We start from the raw sequence: 25,026 nt of genomic DNA on the forward strand, positions 1-25,026 counted from the left end.
ATGAACGTGCATTTATTGATCAAATACTACAGGCTACAGGTTCCTTTTAACACGGTAACAGAGACATTTTCTTGACACTGCGTCTAGCCACCACCCTGTTGTATTTGATAAAAGCCTCGGCGGTGAGAAAGTCTCGAGTGTGCTTTGGAATAAATGAGGCTCGTTGCTGTTTTGCCTGTGTGTTCTCTTTAGCACACACTGAGCAGGGCAGATAAATCACAGTATGCTAAGTTGGGATGAATGGGAACATACTGAAGAAGGTCTTTGTCTTGGCTGCAAAGATATTTTAAGGCTGCACTGATCTCACGCGAACAGAAGTAGACTTAACTGCAGGAGGATTGTATTCAGCTGTTAACACTCTTGTTCAAAATCAAAATCGGTGAGGTGAACTGTGTTTTCTCCCAGGTTAACCTCATGAGAGGCTTTGTAGAAACATTTGTCACTGAATCAGGAAAAAAATCCTTCTGAATTAAGTGACTAAAAACTGCAGTTATATTTGGCTACTTAACCCACTATAAATGAAATTCCCTTTATTCCTATGAAGATGCAATTTTATTTGAAAATGTAGACTCACATAGTGATTTAAAATATTTTTTTTAATTATTACATATTATATACAGTGTAAAACATACATATTTAGCCTAATTTTTCTTATTTTATTTATTGATTTTACTTTGTTTTTATTTTTTACATTTTTTTCCTCAATTTTTCTGACTTTTGTACTGTTGATCTTTTTTTTTTAAAATATTCTATTGCTACTAATTACTAGTTTTTCCTACTATTTTTCTAAATTTTTAGACAACAATATGAATGTTTTTTCAACATTTTGAAAGAACTAAAGGGAATTTTGATTGCTGGAAAAAATGTTCAACACAAGTTTTAAGTACAAGTAAACCTGTAGTTTTTGTGCGCTGCTTTTTGATTTTATGATATAGTTTTTTTAATGATGTTTTGGCCCTAAACTGGACCTGTGCTTTCATGTTAACACCAAAAAATTGTAAAAGATGTATTTTTCATCTCTAAGTTGATATATTCATGAATAATATGATGCCCTGTTAGAGTTACTGTTCTGAGGAGCCGCTGAGGCTTTGATAATCAACTACGTGGCCTTCCCGTGAGGTTTCTAACCATTAGTGAGCGTCTTAGAGGGGGGGTTGTAGATTTGGGGTCAGTGGGAGCCCCGGCTTGCCAGATATCCCCTCTCATTTGATAGAGAACAGAGCCTGAGGGCCAGAGAAGCAACATGCTGCTGATCACAGGATTCACTAATTGTTGCTGCCTGGCCAGACAGACCTCTGATCATTCTCTTACAAGGATTCAAGTTGGCACATCTAAAGTGAGATGAAATTAACTTTATCAACTGGAATCAAAATCCATAACAGCTAATCCAGTGGCATGAGCAGAAACAAGATACAAGACAAGGTACATGGAAAAACTGAGACACGGCTTCCACCTTAAACTTTATTAGTCGGTTCCATTATAGTTTAGCAAAGCAAACATCAAAGTATGAAGGCATCATTTCATAGAACTGTAATTCATTTGATCTTTAGTATGGCACCACTGAAAAGGAGTCATGAATCTTAACAACATGTCAAAGAAATCCAAATGGTTTTTGCTAATAAATTCAACCCAGAAAACCCAAGAAATATTAACAACAGGTTATTCGCCATTACATGATGTACTTAAAATTACAAATCATCTGCAAGCAATAGACCACCAAGAATTTGCACTTGGACCACCTCCTTACGTTTGTGATTGTGATGTCTGATATGAAATAAGGCAGATTCTTTTGATACAATTATAGACAATCTGGTAAAGAGACAAGCGAAAGCGAGAGGACTGAAAATTCCTGTTTCGTGTTGGTGAACTTCAAAGCAATTCTGGCATGCACTGGAAACAACAGAGGAAAAACAAAACAAAGAAGAAGCGCTAATCGATTTCTTAAAAGACACTCATCCTCTAAAGTCTGCGCGGGTGCTGATGAGCAGTTTCCTGATAAAAACGAGTTAAACTGCAGTTGCGATGGCTGTGGAGATCAGACGCGAGCGGTAATGTTCACACATGAAAAGGCCTGGGAGTGGCACGCCGCCTTTGAGACCTCGGTCTTTGTCGGTGTCAAGGTATTGGCTGATTTGACTAAACAATGGAGCGAGCGCTGCAGCGGTGTGTGAGAGGACATGGCAGGTGTCAGTGTGTTGCGCTCCAAAGAGGCTTACAAATGCATGGTGTTGTCAGGTATCCCGCTGTTGAATGTCATCATGACTGTCACGTCAGGGTGTGAGTTGTAAGGTTCTAAGTAAAAAAAAAGAAAAAAAGAAGATGGTTGATGTTAAGCATCACCCAGCCTGAATTGTCGTCGTCTGGGAGCTGCGGCTGTTGTCCTCTGACAGCTTCACCATGCTCTCACAGCGGGTATAGATCAAATAAATAGACATCAATCGGGTTTATATCATCTCACACAGCTGGCAATATGGCGTATGACTCTAACACACAGTGAGGTATGGCTCATCTTTTCTGGTTGATATGTTCAAGTCCTATAGTAAGGTTTTATACATACATACATACATACGTACATACTTAAAGGAATGAGAGGTTTCATGATGAGTTTCATAACAAAGAGGAAAAGAAAGGTTAAACAAAGTTGGGAATGTGAGTATCTTGTGAATAACTGGTTCTCCTGGGCCAGTGTCAGAGCCCACACTACCACAGGCTAGTCTGACACCGGTGCGGTTGGCCTTCACACAGTTTGCTGGCTGTCAGATGAGGTTGATTGTCCTTCCCTCAGCTGGTCATTCTTTCTTCTCGACAGTTTCTGAATGGAAAACAAAAAAAAATGGTTTATTCATAGAGCAGATTTGGTGTGGTGGAAATACTGCACCACCCTCCTGAAACCTGTTGACAGCCATTCAAAGAGACTGGGAAAACTTATATTTGAGGTGTTTGCTGAGATCTACACTCTGTGGCCACTTTATTAGGTCCACCTGCACAATCTTATCCAACTGTTCGGCTATAAAGTTCCCTTTTCTGCTACCTATAATGCTCAGGATTTCTTTTTGTCACAGTAATAAAGGTGTTCATTCAATTCTATGTTTGGCATTGAGCTCATAGTTAGAGCTGCTGTTGTACTGGATTGCATTTTACCGAGAGCTGTTTCTATTATTTCGTCCCTGGCATGTATATTAAATAAGGACTACAAAAGACTAGAAACACCTTTCAATATAATGTAGTCCAGTACAAGACCTCTGCAAAGTACAACCTCAGTGATGAACACAGAATGAAATGTACACATTCTCCACAATGTCAACAAAAACTGAACATTATAAACTTTGTTAAAGGGTCGACTTTATGGCAGAGCTGCCGCACTGAACTGCATTAGACTGTACAGGTGGACCTGATAAAGTGGCCTAGTAAAGTGTAGGTGTTAATGTACATATAATATATATAGTGCAAGTGCCTGTGTTGACCTGCTCATGTTTTAGGTGCTAAATCAACTAAGGTGAACATTATTGGATATTTCAGAGTGTTTAGTTCAACTATATGTACTAGGCTGATCTGATTGCCACTTTTCCTGACCCCATCTCTGCCTAATATGTTGTTGCTTTCAAACTAGTGGTGTGAGTGGAGCTGAACTGAACCGCAACACTTTCACATAGCGTGCCACCTCATAAACACCAATTTGCCTTGCTCACAGGGCGTCCCAGCGGCTCAACCGGTAGAGTGCATACCATTAAAGGATGATGAAACCGGTAAATCTTTTATGGTAGAAAAGCATTGTTGCGCTGATCTCTGTGGGTCAAAAGTATAAACTCTGTTGCATTTCTGAACTCGCCCAGCGGTGATGTAGGAATGGCAAATGATGCACAATTATGTCACTGCAGGAGAGCAAAAAATGTCAGCCACTAGATGCCAGCAACATGTAGAGTTTCTGCTTGGGTTTCATCACCCTTTAAAGCCAAGTCCTTATCGCTGTGGCCTGGGTATAATTCCTGGGCCCTTTGCTGCATGTCATCCTCCTTCTACTGCAACTCTTCAATAAAAAAGCAGAAATGCCAAAAAAATAATCTTAAAAGTAGCACAACCCCAGATATTGTATATAATTTCCACTGGGAGAGATGCCAGTGAAACTAAGATAGTTCACATGGCACTGTCACTGAAACAAATGACAGTGCACTCGCCCTGGTGATAAAATACCACACCAGCCTTGTTCAGGAAAAGCAGCACTTTGTAGTGATTTCCCATTGCCATCTTGTTCATCTGTTACTGCAATGTGGTCGGTTTCAACTGTACAGTCCGTGCTAACCAGTTCCCTTATGCCCCAGGCCGGCCTGATCCACATGGTGATTTCACAACGTGCTTTTCCTTTTTGGCGCTTTGTTTCTCATTGTTTAAGCCCTCTTCCTTCTACACCTACCCGTTTGTCTCTGCCAACTTGTTTCATATGCTCCTAGCCCGTCCTATTTATTCAACCCCGACAATCTGTTCACAACAGTTGCTTAATGATTTTTTTTTTCTGCCTAGTTCCACACACGAATCTGAATCCCATTCTTTGGCCCAACAACTCTGTGGAGCCACACGCAGAACAAACAGAGACATACGAGTCGCAGAACTCTCCACAGATGCCTACATTCAATTTAATTCGCGTGCCATCATAATACCCAAAGCCTCGATGGAGACCTGAAAATAACAACATCGTGGTATCCTTATCAAATATGATTTATCGGTATGATTATTGCCTCTGCAGTCTGTGTCGCCTGCATGTTAAAATAATATGCGTCGCACACTTGATTTATTAAATGTCTGATCGTTGAGTTTGTGGGTAATTCATCACACTCAATCTCCAAAGACATGCTGACACGTTTGCACCAAAATATCAGGGTCATTGCTGTGCGCCTGAGACTGGAAAAGAGGATTTACAAATGCATTTGGCCCTGGAGGAGCACGTACAAACTGCCTGCCTGCTGCCTTCCCCCACAGAGAGAAGGAGATGGAGACAGACAGGGAGGAGTGCTCGGGGTTTGGAGAGAGGGAGACGCGGGGGTGAAACCGAATACCAGCAGACCTCAGCCCGCTCAGCTGTGCAGCACCGAGGATTCTCTCAGCTGAAGTGAATTTTAATTCAGCAGCTGTGGCCACTAATAAGAATCCGCTGATAAAAACAGAGATGCGTGCATTTGAGGGTGCGACGCTGAATGAGCGCGAGGGCCCCCTTACCTTTGGACTCAATGCTGTCAGATGGAATTGAAACTGATTCCTGCGAGCTCTTGACTTGATCTTCCATGTCCGCTAGACGAGAGAGGCGAAATAAAAAAGCAAACAGATGAGAACAAAGGAAATATTATGAGGAGAAGTGGCTGATAATAATAACACTTTGATGCTGCAGTGAGATTTTTGGGAAAGCCAAACTGATGACTGTTGCCCATCGTCCCCTGCAGACAAATATCAATTTACCTAAACAATCTCGCTCCCCTGTTGAGTCTGTGAACTGAATGTCTGTTTATGGTTGGGATATAAGCTAACAAGGAAGTCTGACATCAGGATTTACTGGATGTGAGTGTCTCAGTATCTAATAATAGTGTTGTGTATCTCAACAAGAATCAGCATTACAGCACCGATCCGGGTTGATGCTGACTGGAGCTGCCTGCTGCTGAAATCCAAGCACATCTGACAAATAATGATAGCCCTGATGTGTTATTTTACAAATGTAGGCAGGTATGTCGACGGAAATATCCACTGGTGTGAAACAGAAGCAGAAAGCAATAAATAGGGGAACGAATACGGGCAAGAACAAGTGGAGGAATTTTTGGCTAAAGGAAAACTTAACCCAAGAATGACATACTTTTTATCATCTGCTCACTCTGGGTTGCCTTAAATTGTTGCCATTTCCATTTAGGCTGCATGAAGAGTTTAAGAATTTGAAGCAGACATTTTCATCTTCTTTTTGTGAAAGCCGTCCATCAAATCCATCCTAACAGAAGTGGCCTCGGTTTTTTGGCAACTTCACTCTCCTTGGGGCATGAGATTAAAATTTTTTTTTTTTAACGTTCAATATTCACAGTAGCTCTGAGTGAGTAAGTGATACAAAATACACAGTTTTATTGCGGAGTATTCCCTCAAGCAGCTGGGTATTTGTTGTGTTCCTGAACTTTTGGCCTCTGAAATAGTGTCAGAATGACAGGACTGGATATTTAATGGGGAAAAATGTGATCTTAACTCACCTGCATTGCTGGTGCCAGTCTCAGTTTCACAGACATCTGTAATGAGAAACACACACACACACACACAGATGTAGATAGATGTTACTCATCATGAATGTCGATTCTTGCTGGCAGATGCAAGTAGGAGTGAGATTGATAGGTATTGGCGCTGGATTAGATAATGGAAGTTGTAATGATTATCCATTTGTTCTGGACAAATCTGATTTTTTTTTTTTTCTTACACATTGTTCTCCTTCAGTTCTTTGCTACAGGAAAAGAACAGAATGTTGAGAAGAGACTGGGAATTATCAGCACAGCACTCTTGGTAATTTTCATCAAATTACTGTCAGCTCAAAAACAAAAACAAGTCACAATAACACAAATGTAGAACATTCCCTTACCAGTCCACAAAATGAAAGCAAATTCATATTCCTAGCCTCACATTTACATGTCAAGCTACGGATGGTGCTTAGGAGCATCAAAGTTTTTCATGCCTGGAAATTCAATGCCTTCCTAAAGAGTAATACTTCAAAAAGGAATAAAACAAATGCGAAAAGGGAGAGAGATGCATGCAAAATTAATTACAGACTGCCGTCGGTCTAAGGCAGCATGAGACCCCCCCTACCCCCTATCCTCCTCCCTTTCTATCCTCCCTTTTACCTCTGTAGTCACGAACTCCTTCCTCACTCCCTGAGCAAACCTCGCTGTGCTGCTTCCCCTTCACAACAATAATCTTCCAAACAAAGCACACCATAAAAATAACCAGTCTCCCCAGGCAGTCCAGTGATGATGTAAACAAATACAACTCCTTAGGAGTGATGGAAGACAGTATAGAATCCAAAATGCTTCCTTGTTCTGTATATGTATAGCAACAAGTCAGATCTCAAATACGAAGCCATTCCAGGTTTCATGGCAGTAATGGCAGCTTTGGATCCACCTCCCTGCTTGCAGGCAGTTTTTTAGCTGAGCAGATCATAGATGGGCAAGACAGCTCAGTGTTCACATATTGCCTTGACTCCTAAAGCAATCCCAAGCTGTAGGGTGCAAGTTTTGGAGAGGACATGCATTACAATGTGTTTCCAACATAAAACAGCCTGCAGCCTGTTGGAATGGGGTTTCTCTCTGCGACACTGCTGGGGCCCGAGAAGCTCTGACAGACAGGGCAAGACACAGCAACGACTCTATTTCAACATCATCTTGTCTCGCTCAAAGACACGGAACCAACTGGGGGAGAGAATAACACTGTGTGCGCACCATTTGATGTCGTCTGCATTATTATAATTAATCAAAGGAGCAGATTTTCCACCAGACTCAAATCTTTGTTTTATGTCATGGAATAAATTGATAGGGCACATGTGCAGATACACTGTGATGCGTATGTACAAAATCTAGGCATATTGCATGTTATATGCAGCAATTACCATGCATACATACGATATCATGTCATGCATAAACATGTTTCTACATAACCGTATCACGGCCATTAAAGCTGATAATACAATATGTGGAATGTGCCTAATGTTGTGGCTTGTACTGGAACAGAGCCTCCTTCATGTCTGCTTTTTAAATGAGCTAGCATGGCATGCCCCTGTGTAGCAGCAGGCGCTCATTGAGGCACTGGCCTCATTCCAGATGCTCCTTTCTCTCTCCGTCTCTCCCTCTCTTTCTTCCTTTTCTTTCTCCCTCTCAGGTAATAACATCACAGTCTGGGCGCTAGGGTAGCATCCCCTTCTCCTAATATCAAGTGCTGATCAAAACAAAACAAAAAAGCTCAGAATTTCAATTGATTGTGGCCCCAGCCTCCCTGCCTGCCTGCCTGAACCTCCCTGGGAGCAACAGCATTGGTCTGTCTCCCTCTCTAATTTGACTCCTGTGTGCTGACAGTAGAAGGGCTATCATTTAGGGGAGGATGTGAGTGTGGTGGGTACAAACACATAAACAAGATGGGGGGAGAGAGAAAAACGGGTCTCTGTCAAGGTTCTGGTGAAGGAGAAGCACAGTCCACAGAGAGCAGATAAGGAAAAGAGGAGAAAAACAGTGGACTGAATTGACTCCTTCAGCAGGAATCTATACAGCTTACACAAGTGGTTCTCAAAGTCAGGCCCAAGGCCCCCAAGGGGTCCTTGACAGTGTCTCAGGAGATCATCTCCAATTTTGGTAAGTAATGTGCTGCTTAGCACAGCGAAAAAAAAAGAAAAGAAAAGAAAAAAAATAAATATAAATATATATATATTTGTCATTTTTGGAGTCATATTGGCAGAAAACATTTAGGCTCCTGGCTTGCACTAAAACATATATTTCACCATTACACTAAGACAAGCCACCTCAGCAAGGAGAGTTTAACTACAGTATTAAAGGATCTGAGAAATTATTTACTGAACTGCAGTTTCATCACATATTAGAGCTGCAAATCTGTGTTTGTCTTTTCCTCTTCCATGGCTAATCTTGATATTTTAGCAAGGATTTCACCAGCAGGTAGGATCATACATTTGCAATGTAAAACATTTGCTAAAATGTCCTAAATGGAAGTTTCACTATTTTTTTGTGCCATTGGAAGCCAGTGATGGGCTCTTTGTGTAGGCGGTATTCTCCAGTCACCTCAGCCCTTCAGAAGTTCAGTGAAAACATCCTGGAGACAAAACCCATCAGTAACTCAAGGGGGAGTACGCGGATATGCATGCTCTTTTGTGTCTGTGTGTCTGTGTGCGTGAGTGTGTGTATTTGTGTGCACACTTCTACACACATAAGAGAAGAGAGAGGAAGGAAGTGAGTTGGGCATAAGTCATCCTCATATGCAGACAAGCAGAAAATTACATCCCCTACCTTCCATTCATTTATTAGACGAGGTAGTTAATGTTTTGTTGGTCAGCATTAACATCCTGCACCACAATATTCAACCAGGTTAGAAAAACACTGCACTTCAAATGGAAAACAATGGCAGGTTCACACTGTGTTGTGACAAAGTGTAAGTGAGATACATATGAGCCCCTGTTGCTTTCCTACGACAGTTATTCTCACCTTCCTCCCTGACTAAAGACAGCATTTGTCGTGGTCATGCAGCAGCGGTTTCTGCTTCCAGACACCTTTTTAATGTTCTTGTCAGTCCAGCTCATAGCCAGCCCATAGGGGGAGGCAGTCTCAGTGGGTCACCCACAGAGCAGCATGGGAACTGTCTCTGCTTAATGTTCCAGACAGGAGCCTTGGGCAGAGCAGGAGGATCCTTTTGTCCCACAGCCACCTCTCAGCACCGGGACATCTCATTGCCTTTTATTCTACTTCTCCCTAATAAGGGCTGTAGAATAAAAATCGATAGAGGTGTGGAGGTGTGGGAGAGTGAAAGTCTCTGTGCCCTACAGTGTCAGTACCCCAGGAGAATTGCCTCAGCTCACTTGATCCCAAAACCGTAGCCTGGTGGGCTGTTCTGAACATTCCTGGCTCTGCTGTGTCTGAGCTACAGGTCCCGGGGCATTGATCCCAGCCAGCTCACACAGGTGTCCAGCTGTTCCCACTCAAACAATGGGCCAGGCCTATCACAACCTCCCGGTCTCAGGATACTCATATTAGTGTAAACCCAGCCACCCTCCTTTCACTTAGCACCAGCAGAGGCTCTGAAATACCCAGTAATTATGGCTGCAGTGAATGCAACACAATTTGAAAACATCTGTTGTCTGGTGTTAATGGAAATGTCTCTCGGTGATTGCATAAACTATTTCTGTCATTCTCAAGTTGATCGAATATCTGGCAAAGGTCTTTGGTTCCTGCTGCTTTTATGAAACAGTCGGAGGAGGCGGTGTGTGTGTGTGTGTGTGTGTGTAGGGGGGGGCAGGGGATTGCTGCTACTTCCTCAATAGCACTTCATCTTGTGAGAATGAGATAAAAACACAATGTCAGGGTCAGAATTCATTTAAGAATGCAAACCGGGTGGTCTGTGAGGAACTTAAGCCTGATCTTTATGTCGGCCATGTATATTAATCAAGTATCAAAGAGCCCCTCATTGAACTTTGCATGGACTAATAGCCTTGAGTCTGATATTCCTACTACACAGATAATTACATACATCTCTCTGCTCAAGCAAAACAAGAGCGGGTGGACCTCAACAAGTGCCTCGCCAAAAGAACTAATGAGCTGGTAAATGTGGAAAGCAGCCCATTTTCATATGTTAATGTTAAAGTTTGTAGTGCAGTGGCTGTGGAAATGGCTTAGCTGTATGAACTGCTACACTCAAAACGGGGGAAAAAAGGATTTTGTGAGAGGAGGGGCAGCAATTGATGGCAGCCGGAGTTTTCATTGCTGCGAGATGGTATACTGTCTCACAATCTAAGCCAATTAAAGAGCACTGAGCTGTGACCTGCAGGCTGGGGAGACGAAAACAAGCCTGCTCAGTAAACGCTGTGACCACCCCTCTTCACCGCTTGCCTTGTGAAAAGCCAAGAACCTTCATCAATATTCCGCCTTTCTTCTCCGCAAGAAAAGAGTGAGGGGTTGCGGACACTAAATGGCATTGTGCTCCCCTGCGGGTTTGGGTAACCTTGCAGTGGTGGCTGTGGTGGGGCGGCCCCGAGTTGGGCCAGGGTCCTCTGCGCAGATTGAAAGGGGCCAAGCTAATTACACAGGCCTGGGACATGCTTGACAAGATGAGAAAACACAAAGTGGTCTGAATGACTGAAAAGAGAACAGGACACCATCTGCTGTGGGGTTAAGCCACAACACAGAGAAAGTGAAGATGATTAGAGGGCAGAGAGGGAGAGAGAGAGAGCCAGAGAAAAAGAAAAGAGAGGGCAGAGTTCATAACATTTAATACAAAATTAGAGGGGGAAAATGGCCACTGGCAAAAACCATTGCCAGTAAAAATGTACTCTCCAATGGCTCTTGCCTCTCACTGTTGATCATCCTTTCTAGTCCTTCTCTACTCTCTACTTCGTCCAAACCGCTCTGTGAGAGTCACAGTGGTCTATCAGAAGACAAAAAGATAAAAAAGAAAAGAAGCTAGGGCGCTGAGATGAAAGGAGTGAGAGGATAACTGATTAAGTGAAGAACAGAGAGGGAGACAACATAAAAATAGACATGTAAGGGGGAAACGCGAAAGAGGCCTCCCCCTGTGTGACCTACATACCTGCTAAACCTGCTGTCAGTGGTGGCCTGCTCTTCTCTCATCACTTAGTGAATTACTTTACATAATCTTTAGGCCCTGCCAGTGCTGTTAGTGAGCTTAATGCGGCTGGCTGCCTGCTGCTTCTTTCTTCAATACCTATTGCGGCTACAACATCAAGGCAGAGGCAGACAGTCTTCCAAGTGACTGGAAAATTTGACCCTAGGTGAGCCGGCTAAACTCAACGCTACATTAAAGTGGGACACACACCGCAAACTCCCACGGCGCCGGCAAACTTGCATGAGAAGGACATTTGTAAGGAAGGCCATGGATGTTTGTGTGTCTCAGAGGACAAAGCTCAACCCCGCTGATTGATTTGCAGTTATGATGAGGTGCCTCTCCCGTTCAGCTCAAGGTTTTCTGCAGGAGATCATGGATTGGACTGGTCAATATGATTGAAGCTGCACGTCTAGACTGCAATGAAAAATGAGGAGCCTTTGCAGGGCACCTGTCTATCATTAAAAGGTCAGAGAGGGAGCAGCATGATCGGTAGAAATACAGCTCAGTAGATTTGCAAGTATCAATGTGTGTTTGCAGTGTATCTCATGGCAGATAGAGATATAATCATACATGAGGATGAAAATCTGAGCATCAGTATATTACTATCATGCCACGCTCCTCACTGTCTTATATGATGCTTGATGCTAAATATGTAGTGCACTTCCTTTTCTGTGCTGGCCTTTCCCTGATTTCCAAGATGAGTATCATGATACACTATATTGCCAAAAGTATTCGCTCGGCTGCCTTCACACACATATGAACATGAGTGACATCCCATTCTTAAACCATAGGATTTAATATGATGTGGGCCCATCCTTTGCAGCTATTACAGCTTCAACTCTTCTAGGAAGGCTTTCCACAAGGTTTAGGAGTGTGTTTATGGGAATTTTTGACCATTCTTCCAGAAGTGCATTTGTGAGGTCAAACACTGATGTTGGACAAGAAGGCCTGGCTCTCAGTCTCCGCTCTAATTCATCCCAAAGGTGTTCTCTCGGGTTGAGGTCAGGACTCTGTGCAGGCCAGTCAAGTTCTTCCACACCAAACTCGCTTATCCATGTCTTTATGGACCTTGCTTTGTGCACTGGTGCGCAGTCGTGTTGGAACAGGAAGGGCCATCTCCAAACTGTTCCCACAAGGTTGGGAGCATGGAATTGTCCAAAATGTCTTTGTATGCTGAAGCATTAAGAGTTCCTTTCACTGGAACTAAGGGGCCGAGCCCAACGTCCAAAAAACAACCCCACACCATAATCCCCCCTCCACCAAACTTTATACTCGGCACAATGCAGTCAGACAAGTACCGTTCTCTTGGCAACCACCAAACCCAGACTCGTCCATCAGACTGCCAGATGGAGAAGCGTGACTCGTCACTGCAGAGAACACGTGTCCACTGCTCTAGAGTCCAGTGGCGGCGTGCTTTACACCGCTGCATCCAATGCTTTGCATTGTGCTTTGTGATGTAAGGCTTGGATGCAGCTGCTCGGCCATGGAAACCCATTCCATGAAGCTCTCTACGCACTGCTCTTGAGCTAATCTGAAGATCACATGAAGTTTGTAGCTCTGTAGCTATTGACTCTGCAGAAAGTTGGCATCCTCTGCGCACTATGCGTCTCAGCATCCGCTGACCCCGCTCTGTGATTTTATGTGGCCTACCACTCCGTGGCTGAGTTGCTGTCGTTCCCAATCGCTTCTACTTTGTTATAGTACCACTAACAGTTGATTGTGGAATATTTAGTAGCGAGGAAGTTTCACAACTGGACTTACTGCACAGGTGGCATCCTATTACATTACTATTACAGCACCATGCTGGAATTCACTGAGCTCCTGAGAGCGACCCATTCTTTCACAAATGTTTGTAGAAGTAGTCTGCATGCCTAGGTGCTTGATTTTATACACCTGTGGTCATGGAAGTGATTGGAACACCTGAATTCAATGATTTGGATAGATGAGCGAATACTTTTGGCAATATAGTGTATTATTTTCTGCAATACTGTATCGATTCTCTACCGCCTTGTATAGATAAATATCATTTACATATTTCATGCGATGCTATGGCATCTACATCTTTGGTGCACTGTTTTAAGTAGGAACATTTAGCTAATTCTGTCTCACTGCATTAGAACAGGAATTTTAAATTAAACTGTTTTGTGTTAGTTTGACACCTAATTTGTCATATGTGTACTTTATTAGCCAACACAGATCTTAAACAGCAAGTTGTATTTAAAGCTTTATTTATACATTGTCAATTTTGCAATGTGTTGTGATACAACCATATTGTGACCCTGTGTATTGTGATAGACACTTTATTGTGAGGTAATTACTAATACCCAGCTGATTTGACAGATAATATAATTGTAAATATTGTTAACATGAATATATTGTACATTGCCGAATGTTGTGTATGATAGTACAATGTTGTCTGTTCAGGCCAGTATATATTATAGCATTGGATTGGATAATATTGTATTGTGCCATCTCCTACCACATCATATTGCATTGTATCCTGGCATTTATCTGCTCTTTTTGAGTGAACTTAAAGAGGACAGAAAGAAAGAGGTCAACATTAGAGAGATACTAACAGGACTCAAGTGTATGACAACACTTAAAATCCAAAGAGTTAAGGCAAGAGAAGGACTTCTAAGGACTGGAAATCTGAATGTCATATTTCAATCTGAAAGGCCGTTTTAGTCAGTACCTTGCTCGGGTTTATTTACAGTTTCTAGCTGGAGCAGAGTTACTATCATATCTTCCTCACTCCCTCCAGGAGACAGGCAACCCATACAAAGATCACTCATCATTCAAAGAGTGTGTGTGTGTCTGTGTGTATGTGATTTTATTAGTGTTTGTGTTTAAGTGTGTGCATGAGGAAGCCTAAAATGTGTTCCAGGCTCTACAAACACAGGTTTGTCGCATCTCCGCAGGCTGACAAATCACATCTCTGCTCAGAGTTGATTCATTTACCATTTTTGTGAGCCAATAAGAGGGGAGGAGACAGGCTGAGAGAGCTGATCAAAAGAGGAGCTTCAAAGCAGAATAGAAAAAGTGTCCTTTGTAGCCTATTAGATGAGGCCCTCTCTCTTTGAAGCAGGCTTCTGGGCCATAGGTGACCAACATAATGGACACTGGGCACAATAGTGGTCTATTCTCCATCTCCAGCCAAACGACCAGAGTCCTGTGTTTCTCATCTATAAGAAAACTGTACAGAATGAAGGAGGGCGCTGCTGTGCTGAGGGGTGATGGGAAAGAATCTAACTAGCTCAGACTGCAAGGGATCAACAGATTTGTGGTATGTGTATGCATAAGGATTGCAGTATTTTGATGTGAGGAACTTCAGCAGCATTTTTGTTCCATCACATTTATTTCACTCCTGAGGTAGTACTTCACTTCAAAAATCAACCCAGAAATAGGTAACTGTTGGATAGCTTACAGGAGCAAGTCAAGGCAAGGAGCCAAATGGATTTTAACAATGAAGAGTACTGCCAAATGAAATTCAACAATAAATGCCGCATTAACATGGACAAAGAGAAGTCTGTGGGTAGTCTCCTCATGGCACCCGCAATACCACAGTGGGGCTGTGAGGGTGTAGCTGCTGCCCCTTGATTTTCACAGTCCGTGTTAAGAGCTGTAAAACACAAGCATAGCCTGATGTCTACAGCCACTGGCAGCTAGCTCCCAGGGGAGCCACTCAGAAGTACAGTATACAATGTTATACCAACTGTTAATTGTGTGCTGACAACTCCTAGCCACATCAAAGAGCCACATAGCTCCACAAACTTACATTTCCATCACCAGTGTCTCATTGATGACAGCACACCAAGACAAAAGGACACAAAATAACAAATTGAGGAGAGCCGCAAATGCTTTTTGCTATTGTTTAAGAAAGAACATGAATGCATAAGACTTCAGCAGGAGCAAGTTCAAAGAACAATATACGAATGCCTTTTGGGATAAATGATTCAATCTGTATGAGTCAGACAGAATCAGCTTTATATAGGAAAACAGGAAAATACTTGTCCTTTGATTTGAACTGGATTATGAACATGTTCCTATGGCTCCTTCTACTTGTTGCTGTAACATTAATAAGTGAACACACAGTTTCAATCCAAGTTGTGATACTTTTTTTGAGTACTTTAACATTTACAAGCAGGTGTCTGCTAACTTTCAGGCGAGCTATTCTGGCTTGTTGTTCTGTTGCACTCAAGTTGTGCCACTTTGGGAATAAAACATGCAAAAATCAATAACATCCTCCCAAATGAAACCAGCAAACAAGAGAATAAAACCAATCTTCCTGACAGTTGTTAAAACAGGATTTGATACGCTTCCATTTTTTTGTTGTTGTTATTATTGGTGAATTTTACAAAGGAGGGAGGGAGGAACATGACAAGTGTATGGTTTTCGGGCACCATATGGCACTTGTGAGTGCAGCTGGGTTTTCTGCTCAGAGCCTCTCACACAGTGAGCTGAGAGTGACTGTGGCAGTCACAGTACTAAATAAAGCAGCCACTGCCATCAATACTTCACACATCATGATCACCAAAGAAAAACACGTTCAGAGATATGGATTTATGAGATCCAGACGATCAAGTAAACAAGTATATAAATGAGTGAAAACTTGGGTGGATAATGAGGATGAACTTGTTTGAACTTGTATTTAATCAACAAATATCTTGAAAAAAAGAAAGGGAGAACTAATATGAATTTGCAATAGCTGTGACCAGGTATGTGCATGAATCCAGATGTGCATACATTCACTTGACCTCCATGGCAAATTTCACCCTCATAGATAGAAAGTTGGGCACAGCCTCATGGACCACTGAACGGATAGATTTCTGCAGACCAATGAACTGACGGACCAACAGAACGAAATGGCGGGGCTAACCCACACCACTGAAGAAGAAACCTCTGCTGGGTCCAGTGATGCCTCTCGCAAGAGTCCCTGACAAACAGTTCATACACCATGGAAAGTAGCGTGGCGAAACTACTGGGGCAGGGCAAACCGTCACTGATGAAATGTGAACTCTGGTTAGCCCTGTGACTCCCACAAGTGCCTAAAACAAATCATGAGTCATGAAAGTATCTGTATGTGTATACCTGTCTATCTGTGTGTGCGTGTGTGTGTGTGTGTGTGTGTGTGTGTGTGTGTGTGTGTGTGTGTGTCTTTCTACAAGACCATGTTATATTAATCTGTTTAGAGGTTATGTGCCTTTTTGCCAGTTGGCATGAACACTTAATCAGCTGTCCTTTGGCTCATGACCGACCTTTCCACAAAATCGTGTGCAAGTCTGTGAATCCATTTGGAAGTTATGTGCCTTTTTGCAATAAGCCTCTCCCATTGCCACACCCCCTTTTTAGCCAGTAGGCATGGAATACAGACACACATCACATACCTACGCACGCACTTGACCTCCATGCGAAACTTCAGCTTCCTAGAGCAAAAAAACGTGTCCATCAAAGTGTGGGGAAATTTCTGTGGACTGACCAACCGGCAGAGCGAGCTATAGAGTTGCTGGTCGCAGCTAAAAAGAAGCGGAGAGAGGAGCATCAGGTATGCCAGCTCCAACAGGCTCGGTGCTGCTGTAATAGTGCCGTCTCTCTCTGCTGTGGCGAGATTGAGATTGCTGTGATGGCCTGCTGTTTCTATCTGTCTCTCCCTACTCTTCCTCTCCATCTCCCCTGCAGGGTCCATCCCGCCTGGCATTACTATGCCATTACAGCCTGTCCCCTGCCTGCCCCTCTGGCCCGCTCCCGGCCACACTCAGGTAGGGGCCAACACTCTGAAGTCTCCCCAGTAGCATCTTCCCATAGCTGAGGAGCAGCTCTCATCCCAGAGTCAGCCTCCAGCAGAGACCGACTTTCTCAAGGGGAGGAAAATAGAAGGAACACTGTCACACTGAAGATTCGGGCACCCTTGTCAGCTGGGCAACAATTGCAAGGTTGACTTTTTAAATTGAGGCACATATTGAGAGTAAAATCAAAGGAACAGATATGCTTCTTGGCCACAACAGGAAAAAAAGCATAAACTCCTGTATGTCCGTAAGAGACACATACCATAGTAATAGCAAAACCCACCACAGGATGGTTATACACAAAGGTGAACCAGTTTAGGTTTGGTGCACTGTATAAAAAAAAATGCAAATGTTTCATAGGGTGAAACCCGCCCAAAGTTTGATTGGAAAGAAGGATGAGCTGCTGTTGACTCATGGCACTGTATCTGCATGGCCATTAAATCTTACCTTTGGAGCTGAGACACTAGATATTGACTCCTGCAGAAGAATCACAGTGCATGAAGGAAAAACAATTTCTATTCACAACCCAGATTTATTTATTCCTAGCTTTAGGCTAAGGGAGCCTTATTTTAATTTATGGGTGTTCCCTGATCTTGCAGAGTTGGATGCCGACTCTAAAAAGTTACCACAAAAAAAAAAAAAAAAAAAAAAAAAAAAAAAAGAGGCTTGCTAGATATATTCCAAACACAATAACAAAATAGCCTCAATTTCCATTTTAATGCATGTTATGAATATTCATAAACAACAGATCTTGGATTCTGATTCAATTCGGTAAGACTTTATAACAACCCAAATATTAGAGTGAGAATCTTATCACCACTGCAGGGGTGACGATGCATACATATTCATATAGATAAGTGGTGTGCACAGCCTGTTAAAAAAAATAAATAAATAAAAAAATCTTTCTCCTGCCTGTTTGTTACCTCACATATCTCCCCTACACTAATATATCAATATAAATAATCTCAGGACATGGGGATATTTTATATGTAAAGGATGTTGTGGCTGCAACCTCTGCAATCTTTGCTGCTGGCAACTTATAATGTTGCCAATCAAGAAAATTGAAGGTTTTTCACTGTTATCCTTATGCTTAAGTTCTAAGTTGAAAAATAATGACATGACTAAAACTTAAATAGTATGCAAACAATAACAGATGTGATCCTCTAGTATGAACAACAGATGGGATAGACTGGCGGCATTAACCGTTAAGTCCAATTTTAGCCATAAAGCAAAGCAGGTCTCTATTCCGCTGTTTAATATAAACTACAGATTGAGAGGATGAGTGGGATTATTACATTGACAAGTCATAATAACAATGAGAGTGAAAATTATTCTTATTATTATTTAAAAAAAAAAAAAAAAAAAAAAAAAAGCACACACACATGCAAGACAGCTATTTTCTTGAGCTTTTTGTCTTTGAGTGGGACTGAACAGGGACCGAGATGTTTAACTGTGACACACACTTCCATATGTGCAATATTATGACATGCGTGAAAAGCGCGGTGTGAATACACATTGCGGACGACTGGGAGTATCTGGTAAAACGTGTGAATGTAACAGGGAGTGTTTGAGAACACAGTAACATGTCTCTAACACTTGCTATAAATTGACTGGAATTACTTAATGTATAGAGCATGAGTAGGTGCCTTGGGAAACGTGTTAAGAGTACCGTCTCTCTCCTCGACACATTATAGGCTCTAACGATACATTCAGTGTGCGTGCATACTAACACACACGGTCTGACCCTTCTTTCCACGGCTTATCTATGAACCTTCCAGCTGTTACAGTGTGAAGGTGACTAGCAGGTACCAGGCACACAAAGCCTTTTGTTGTTTGTTTTTTCACAAAAGTATAAAAAGCCCTGTGTACAGTGCGTCAGCTAGATATTGCTGTCAAGCCTGCACACTGCCATGAATCAACAATGTGCAAATCTTAACAATCAAACACACAACAGCAAGCAAGCAAATGGAATGACAGCTAATATTCCAATAGTATTTATAAGAAAAAAAAACAAACAAAACAAGATGCTATAAGAAACAGGCAATTTCTCCCTTCTTTGAACTGAGCACCAGATTTATCTTTCTTTTTGTCTACAGTTGGCGACAGCAGAGTGGCGCAGAGAGCCTTCAAAATGAGTTTGAATTGACAGTGTCACTCCAACAGACATGGGGAAAAAAAAAACCAAAGCAAACATCTTTTCACAGCTTTATGATTAGATAAGACAAGCTAAGAAGACACGTAATGTATTCCTGTGGGGAAATAAGGTGCTCCTGCAGCAAAAGCAGCAGTTTGGCATGATCTTGCTGGGGAATGTATACATTTGTTTGATACATATTTGTCAAATTATTATGAACTATCCATAAAATGAAAAAAAAGCAAGCCAAACAAGGCAAAGCCACCAAATTTTCCCATATTGGCAGCAATAAATTAATAACAGCAATAAAAATGGCTATTTTGCGCTTATGAATTATCACGCAATCATCAGTAACAGGTAATGTCAAAAATTTTAAACACAGCTACCCATCTCCTATGAATGTGAATGGGTTAGAGTGTGTCTGTGTGTGTGGTAAGCTAATACTCATCTGTCTTCGAATTGTTTGATTCATTATTCATTCCTCCCATCATTACGTGCCATTTTATTACTCCTTTCAATAAAGCAGATTTAAACTCTACGGCCATGAGCAGCCAGCCTGATTACAGTTATTATTTTTAATAAGGGTATTGGCTCGGGAGTCATTTAGTCTTGTCCTGTGAATAGCTGGTTGCGGATGGCTGAGCGGGGCGGTACTGGCCTGCGTTGGTCTATGTGAGGGTTTCAATATCCAAGACAGTTTACGTCTGTGCTCTGTCCGAAGCCCCCACTCATCCTTATAGAATGCAATCTGCCCGCAATCAGGAATGACACCGCTGTTTACTGGCTGACACCGCCACCTCACTTTAACCCTGGACAGTGACAGACACTGGCGGGCTCGGGCAAGACACAATCAACAGGCCGGAGTGAAGCTTTCCAGTGATGGAGAGTGTGTGGTGTCTGTAGGACGTATTCCAATGGCTATTCAGAGCCAGGATGGAGAGGGCTATCTCAGATAGATCTATATGGGACTCACTCTCACCCTAAATTAATTGAATGTCAGTCAAAGAGAAAGTGAAATGGAGGTGAGAGAGTGACTCAGACCTTAGTGTTTCAGTCGGCAGGAAAGGGGTGGCTTGGGGTTCACTATTCTCTCCTGAACTTCTCCAGAGAATACACTTAATCACTGACAACGTGAGCCGCAGAAAAATAGAGATAAATAAAGACAGATATCCCATGTGGTCAATAGAAACGTAATAGGGCCATACAACACTGACACAATAGAAGTGTTGCAGTTATACCACAAATCTCTAAAGTAACATGGCTGGTGCAATCATGGAGGCTTGCTGGAGCACTGGCCTGCAAGAAAACAGCTCACAACCAAGACAGAAAGAGAGAGGGCTGTGAAAAACACAGTTGTGGTGTGGGTGTTGATCTATTTAGCAGAATTAATTAAAAGTAAACAGTCTGATAGGGTTGATTGGGCTCCAAATTTGGGATACTTTGACACAGTGTACCATCTTGTCTTTAGTTCTGGCATCTTCTCCAAAAACTCAGAGTTTCTGGACAAACAGTTTACTAAGAGCTTTGTTAGCTGGCTAACGAGCCGGCAAACTAATCAGATGTATTAGCAATAAGACAGTGATGGGGAGTTTAACAGACAGGCCTTGTATGTTTAGCTTTGGTGAGTAATAAGCTGACATATTTAAAAAAAAAAAAAAAAAAAAAAAAAAAAAAAAGTTGAGATGATCCCACTTGTTTCCAATGCAGGTTTTTGTGTCAACATGTCGAAACAAGGCAGAACAACGATTAGCACTGGAATCAAGGGGGATTGTCATCCAACTGGCAGAGTTCTTTCACTTGTTTTAATAAAAACAAGATTTAAGGCTGAACTAAATGAGTACTAAATGAGCTGCTAATATCGAGGTTTCTTTGCAGTGCAGTACTGCCCATATTGTCAGTATGGAGTGATGTCAGTGTTTTCTTAGAGCGGAGGCAGAACTGAATTCATGTGGCTGATAGGCAGTCCAAGTCCACGTGAAACTTTTTCTCTCTACTGCAGCCGGTGAAGTCAAACTCACAATTTGAAGGGAACCAGAAAGCATCACTCTCCCTGTCAAGCCCGACTACAACCCAGGGTGATGTTACATGGTCGGTAGAGTAAATCTTACCTTCCATCTCCTGTGTGCACTTTCCTGTGTCTTCTTCTTCTTCTGTCTTTACAGCAGGCTGCTCTTCCTCTGCTGGAGAAAGGAAAAGGAACCAAAGCGTACACACACACAAACACACACACACACACACACACACACACACACACACACACACACACACACACACAAATATATTATATTGTTTTGTTTTGACGTCAGTGAATCAGTGTGTCTATGAAATCAATGTTTTGTGTGTGCAAAGAGGTTGCATGAATGTACATACATTTATTTAATGCGCATTAATCAACATTTCAGTTTCCACATCAATGTTAATGTGCCAGAGTTGGCTAATGGGACCATTTTCATCTGTAGTCCCTGGGCAGGTTATAACAACATAGTGAACTAATGTCATCAATACTATGTGACAACAATTACTATAAAACAAATCAATACATAAATACACTGCAGAAGTAATACAGATATATAAAAGCAGTGAGTGCATGTAAAGCCGGTGCCAGAGAGTATGATTATTCATGATTGCAAATGTGTGCTATGCATTGTGTTAATATTGCATGCCCAGTCTAAGCTGTGAACAGCAGCTCAATACTGGCCACAACCTGAACCCTGTTTTCTCATCTTGTGGCTCTGGCTATGCTCCGTTTGGACTACACAGAGACGGAGAGAGAAAAAAAAAAAACAGGAAAAAAAAGAAAAACAGCCATTCTGCTCCATGCAAATACCAACCCATGTAAATTTAGATGGCTGGCAAACCTGATTTTTGAATAAACAGCTAGGTGTTTACTTAAAAATCAACATAAAAACATGTTTTATGTTGTTAGGCTGTTGTTATTTCCGCCACACCCACTTTGACCCTTCCGGTATTTTATAGATTTATTCATATTTGTCTGTCTCTGCTGTCAAAATAGTGAGTCAGAGACACTAGCGGTATTTCTAGCAGGGTGGCGTGTTTTTGTATCTTCATGTCCTGTATGTATCTAAACCGTCTGTTGTTTTGATTAAACTGATCACATTTAACGAGAAAAAAATAATTAAAATCCTCAAAAATGTCATAATAGTCTCTGACTGGTCCTTCACAGGCGGATATGTTTCATCACCAGCTTTGTCCAGAACCAGAGCCATATGGATACACAGAAGTTAGGAAAATACAATGAGTGTCAGAAAGATTAGACAGTACAGAACATATTTTTTTGTTTGTTTGGTAAAATCTTGGCGATTGACAGCTTACCTCACACTACGAAAAGTTTTTTTTTTTTTTTTTGTCAAATGATCAAAGAAAAGTGCATGCAGCCTCATACACATACCTTTGTCTTCCTCTTTGACATTGTCGTTGTCAGTGCCTTTGTCCTCATCTTTGTCTTCATTTTCGTTTTCATCTTTATCGTCGGCTTCATTCGGTTCCTCGTGGCCTGAATCTTCATCTGGAGGCAAGCCAACATTGAAATACAGAAAAGACGTGAGCTTTGAAGGATGAATTCAAGGGTGGGGAGCCAAAGTCTAAACATTACACCCTGTAAAACATGGCAGCAAACAAGGCCAGACTTCATTAGTGCTGACAGAAATCGCTCAGAGATACCGCCGACTAACAGGTTGACTGCTCTTTTCCTGCTTGATATGTACCAAGGCTAAAAGAAGAGAAAGAAAAACAGTTTGGAATAAAGGTTTGAGCAGGAACGTTTTTCTTGCAAAGTAACCCGGGCCACAAAATTGGCCAACACATTGATCTGTTGGTCTCATTTTCATATGTAATACACACACACACACACACACACACACACACACACACACACACACACAGTGAGAGAGAAAAGTGCCGCAAATGCTGCATGCATTTCCAGCTGAATAAGGCTGCAGGTGCTGTTTTAAACTGTATATCTTGGCTGCTGAAAAGCTCCTCTCTGTTTGTCTCTCACAACAACGTAATTACATATTTCAGGTCTTGGATAGCATTCCAGGGCTGCGTTTGCTTTAACACTCCTCTTAGAATATCTACAGAATTCATGTTCAGAGAAGCTGAAGGCTGTATCTGTCAAATCTTCGTCAATGGAATGGGATTTGAATAAAACAAAAAGAGGGAAGGCGAGGCACCGCACTGCCAGTATGCAAATGCAGAATCTTAATTATATACAAGCATCACAGCAGAAATTTGGAGACAGAGAATGGCTCTCGCTCAAAGATAATGGCTGCCCCTTTGTGACACAAACACACACACACACACACACATACACACACATACACTTGAGGTTATCACTGTCAGCTTTGAAGTATACAACTGTACACAAACCGTAAGCATAGAGATGTGCAAACAACACAGTGCACCACAACATGCACAGAGGAACAACACAACACATCAAACTGATACATCTCTGTGAGCGGTGGTTTTCAAAGCGGGTCCCAGAGACCCCCTGGGGATCCTAGAGGGGCTTCCTTGGGGTCCTCAGCAAAATGAGGAATAGTTTAAGGGTGCACTAAGCAAAATCACTGTGGGTTGATTTAAATAGGGATCCTTCATCAAAGCTACAAGTTTACGGCCTGCTCTTGGCTTGTTGAGTCTGCATGGCTCTTGCTCAACTCACTGATAAATTACGTGCTTAAATCAGCCCTTGGCAATTTTGCATAGTGTGACGTTAATATTACAAAAATTTATTTCACTTGTAATTGTTACAATACAAAAAATGCATGAGCAATTATTTTATCACCATGTTTTAATCTCACCATTTTTAATGCATTTGTTAGTCTTCAATATCGGTATCTAAGCGATTTAATACTTAACCCAAACCAATTTATCTTTTCATATCAAGGTCGTTTGGCAAAATCATTTCAAATAGCGGTCTGTGGCTTTGTGAAAGTCAACTTGGAGGTCTGGAACATGAAAAAGTTTGAAAACCCCAGCCTTATTGTCCTCAGTCTGCCTACACAAAGGAGCTCAGAGCAGTAATAAGTGTGTCCACTAGCCACCCCTCTCCTGCTAATAAGACTGATCAGGATTGTGCTTTGATCAGGCCGTATCCATGAAGACACACACAGACTGAAGAGGCAAACAGCAAATGAGTAGTGTCATGTGCACTGCAGGGACATCTGAGCATGAATCCATACAGCCTTCTAGTGATAACGATGAGATCAGTGCTGTGCACTCCATCCCTCTCAGTGAGGGATATTTGGACCATATGGTGGCAATTATGGATGTAGAAAATGCGATATGTATCGTGTCCCCTTGCTGATAGCCAACAACTTCTAAATGAACTATACTTTACCTGGGTTTTGACTCTCCATCTCCACGTCTGCACTTTCTGCAGCATCTATAGTGGAAGCAAAGAAAGAATTCAAAAGAGCCAAAAACATTTTGAGTTCAGCGGTACTGACTGGCACTGAATTGGCTTGGCTTTCGATATCACCTCAAACAGACTTTTCATTCCATCTCTTTGTGTAGCTTTGTCTTTGTACTGCTGTGTGAGAGCAATGGAACCACAAAGACATGCATAAATTAAGTGACAAAAAAGAACGGAAAAAGAATGTCACTTCTAAAGCCATACATAATTGAGGGATTTCTTTGTTCCATGCTTGTGTGATAAGAGAACTTTTTTTTAGTTACAGTGGTGGCACATAGGATGGAAAGACTGAATTGGAGCAGACTGAAATTCCATTTTTGACACCAAATGAC

At 42.0% G+C, this 25,026-nt stretch overlaps 1 protein-coding gene across 1 annotated transcript in view; it reads right to left on the reverse strand.

Annotated features, from left to right (window-relative positions):
• Positions 1–1,431: 1,431 nt before the first annotated feature.
• The window catches only part of macrod2 (mono-ADP ribosylhydrolase 2), a 430,410-nt gene continuing 406,815 nt past the window's right edge, over positions 1,432–25,026 (reverse strand). Inside the window, exons 13-18 of the mRNA XM_030070312.1 lie at positions 24,620–24,664; positions 22,670–22,786; positions 21,369–21,440; positions 6,216–6,251; positions 5,212–5,283; positions 1,432–2,812 (exon numbers count right to left, since the gene is read on the reverse strand). Of these exons, the coding sequence (XP_029926172.1) occupies positions 2,790–2,812; positions 5,212–5,283; positions 6,216–6,251; positions 21,369–21,440; positions 22,670–22,786; positions 24,620–24,664 (365 nt within the window). The 3' untranslated portion in view covers positions 1,432–2,789. The remainder of the gene's footprint in view (positions 2,813–5,211; positions 5,284–6,215; positions 6,252–21,368; positions 21,441–22,669; positions 22,787–24,619; positions 24,665–25,026) is intronic.

The sequence above is a fragment of the Myripristis murdjan genome, chromosome 15 (assembly GCF_902150065.1).
Source record: "Myripristis murdjan chromosome 15, fMyrMur1.1, whole genome shotgun sequence".
Lineage (NCBI taxonomy): Eukaryota > Metazoa > Chordata > Actinopteri > Holocentriformes > Holocentridae > Myripristis > Myripristis murdjan.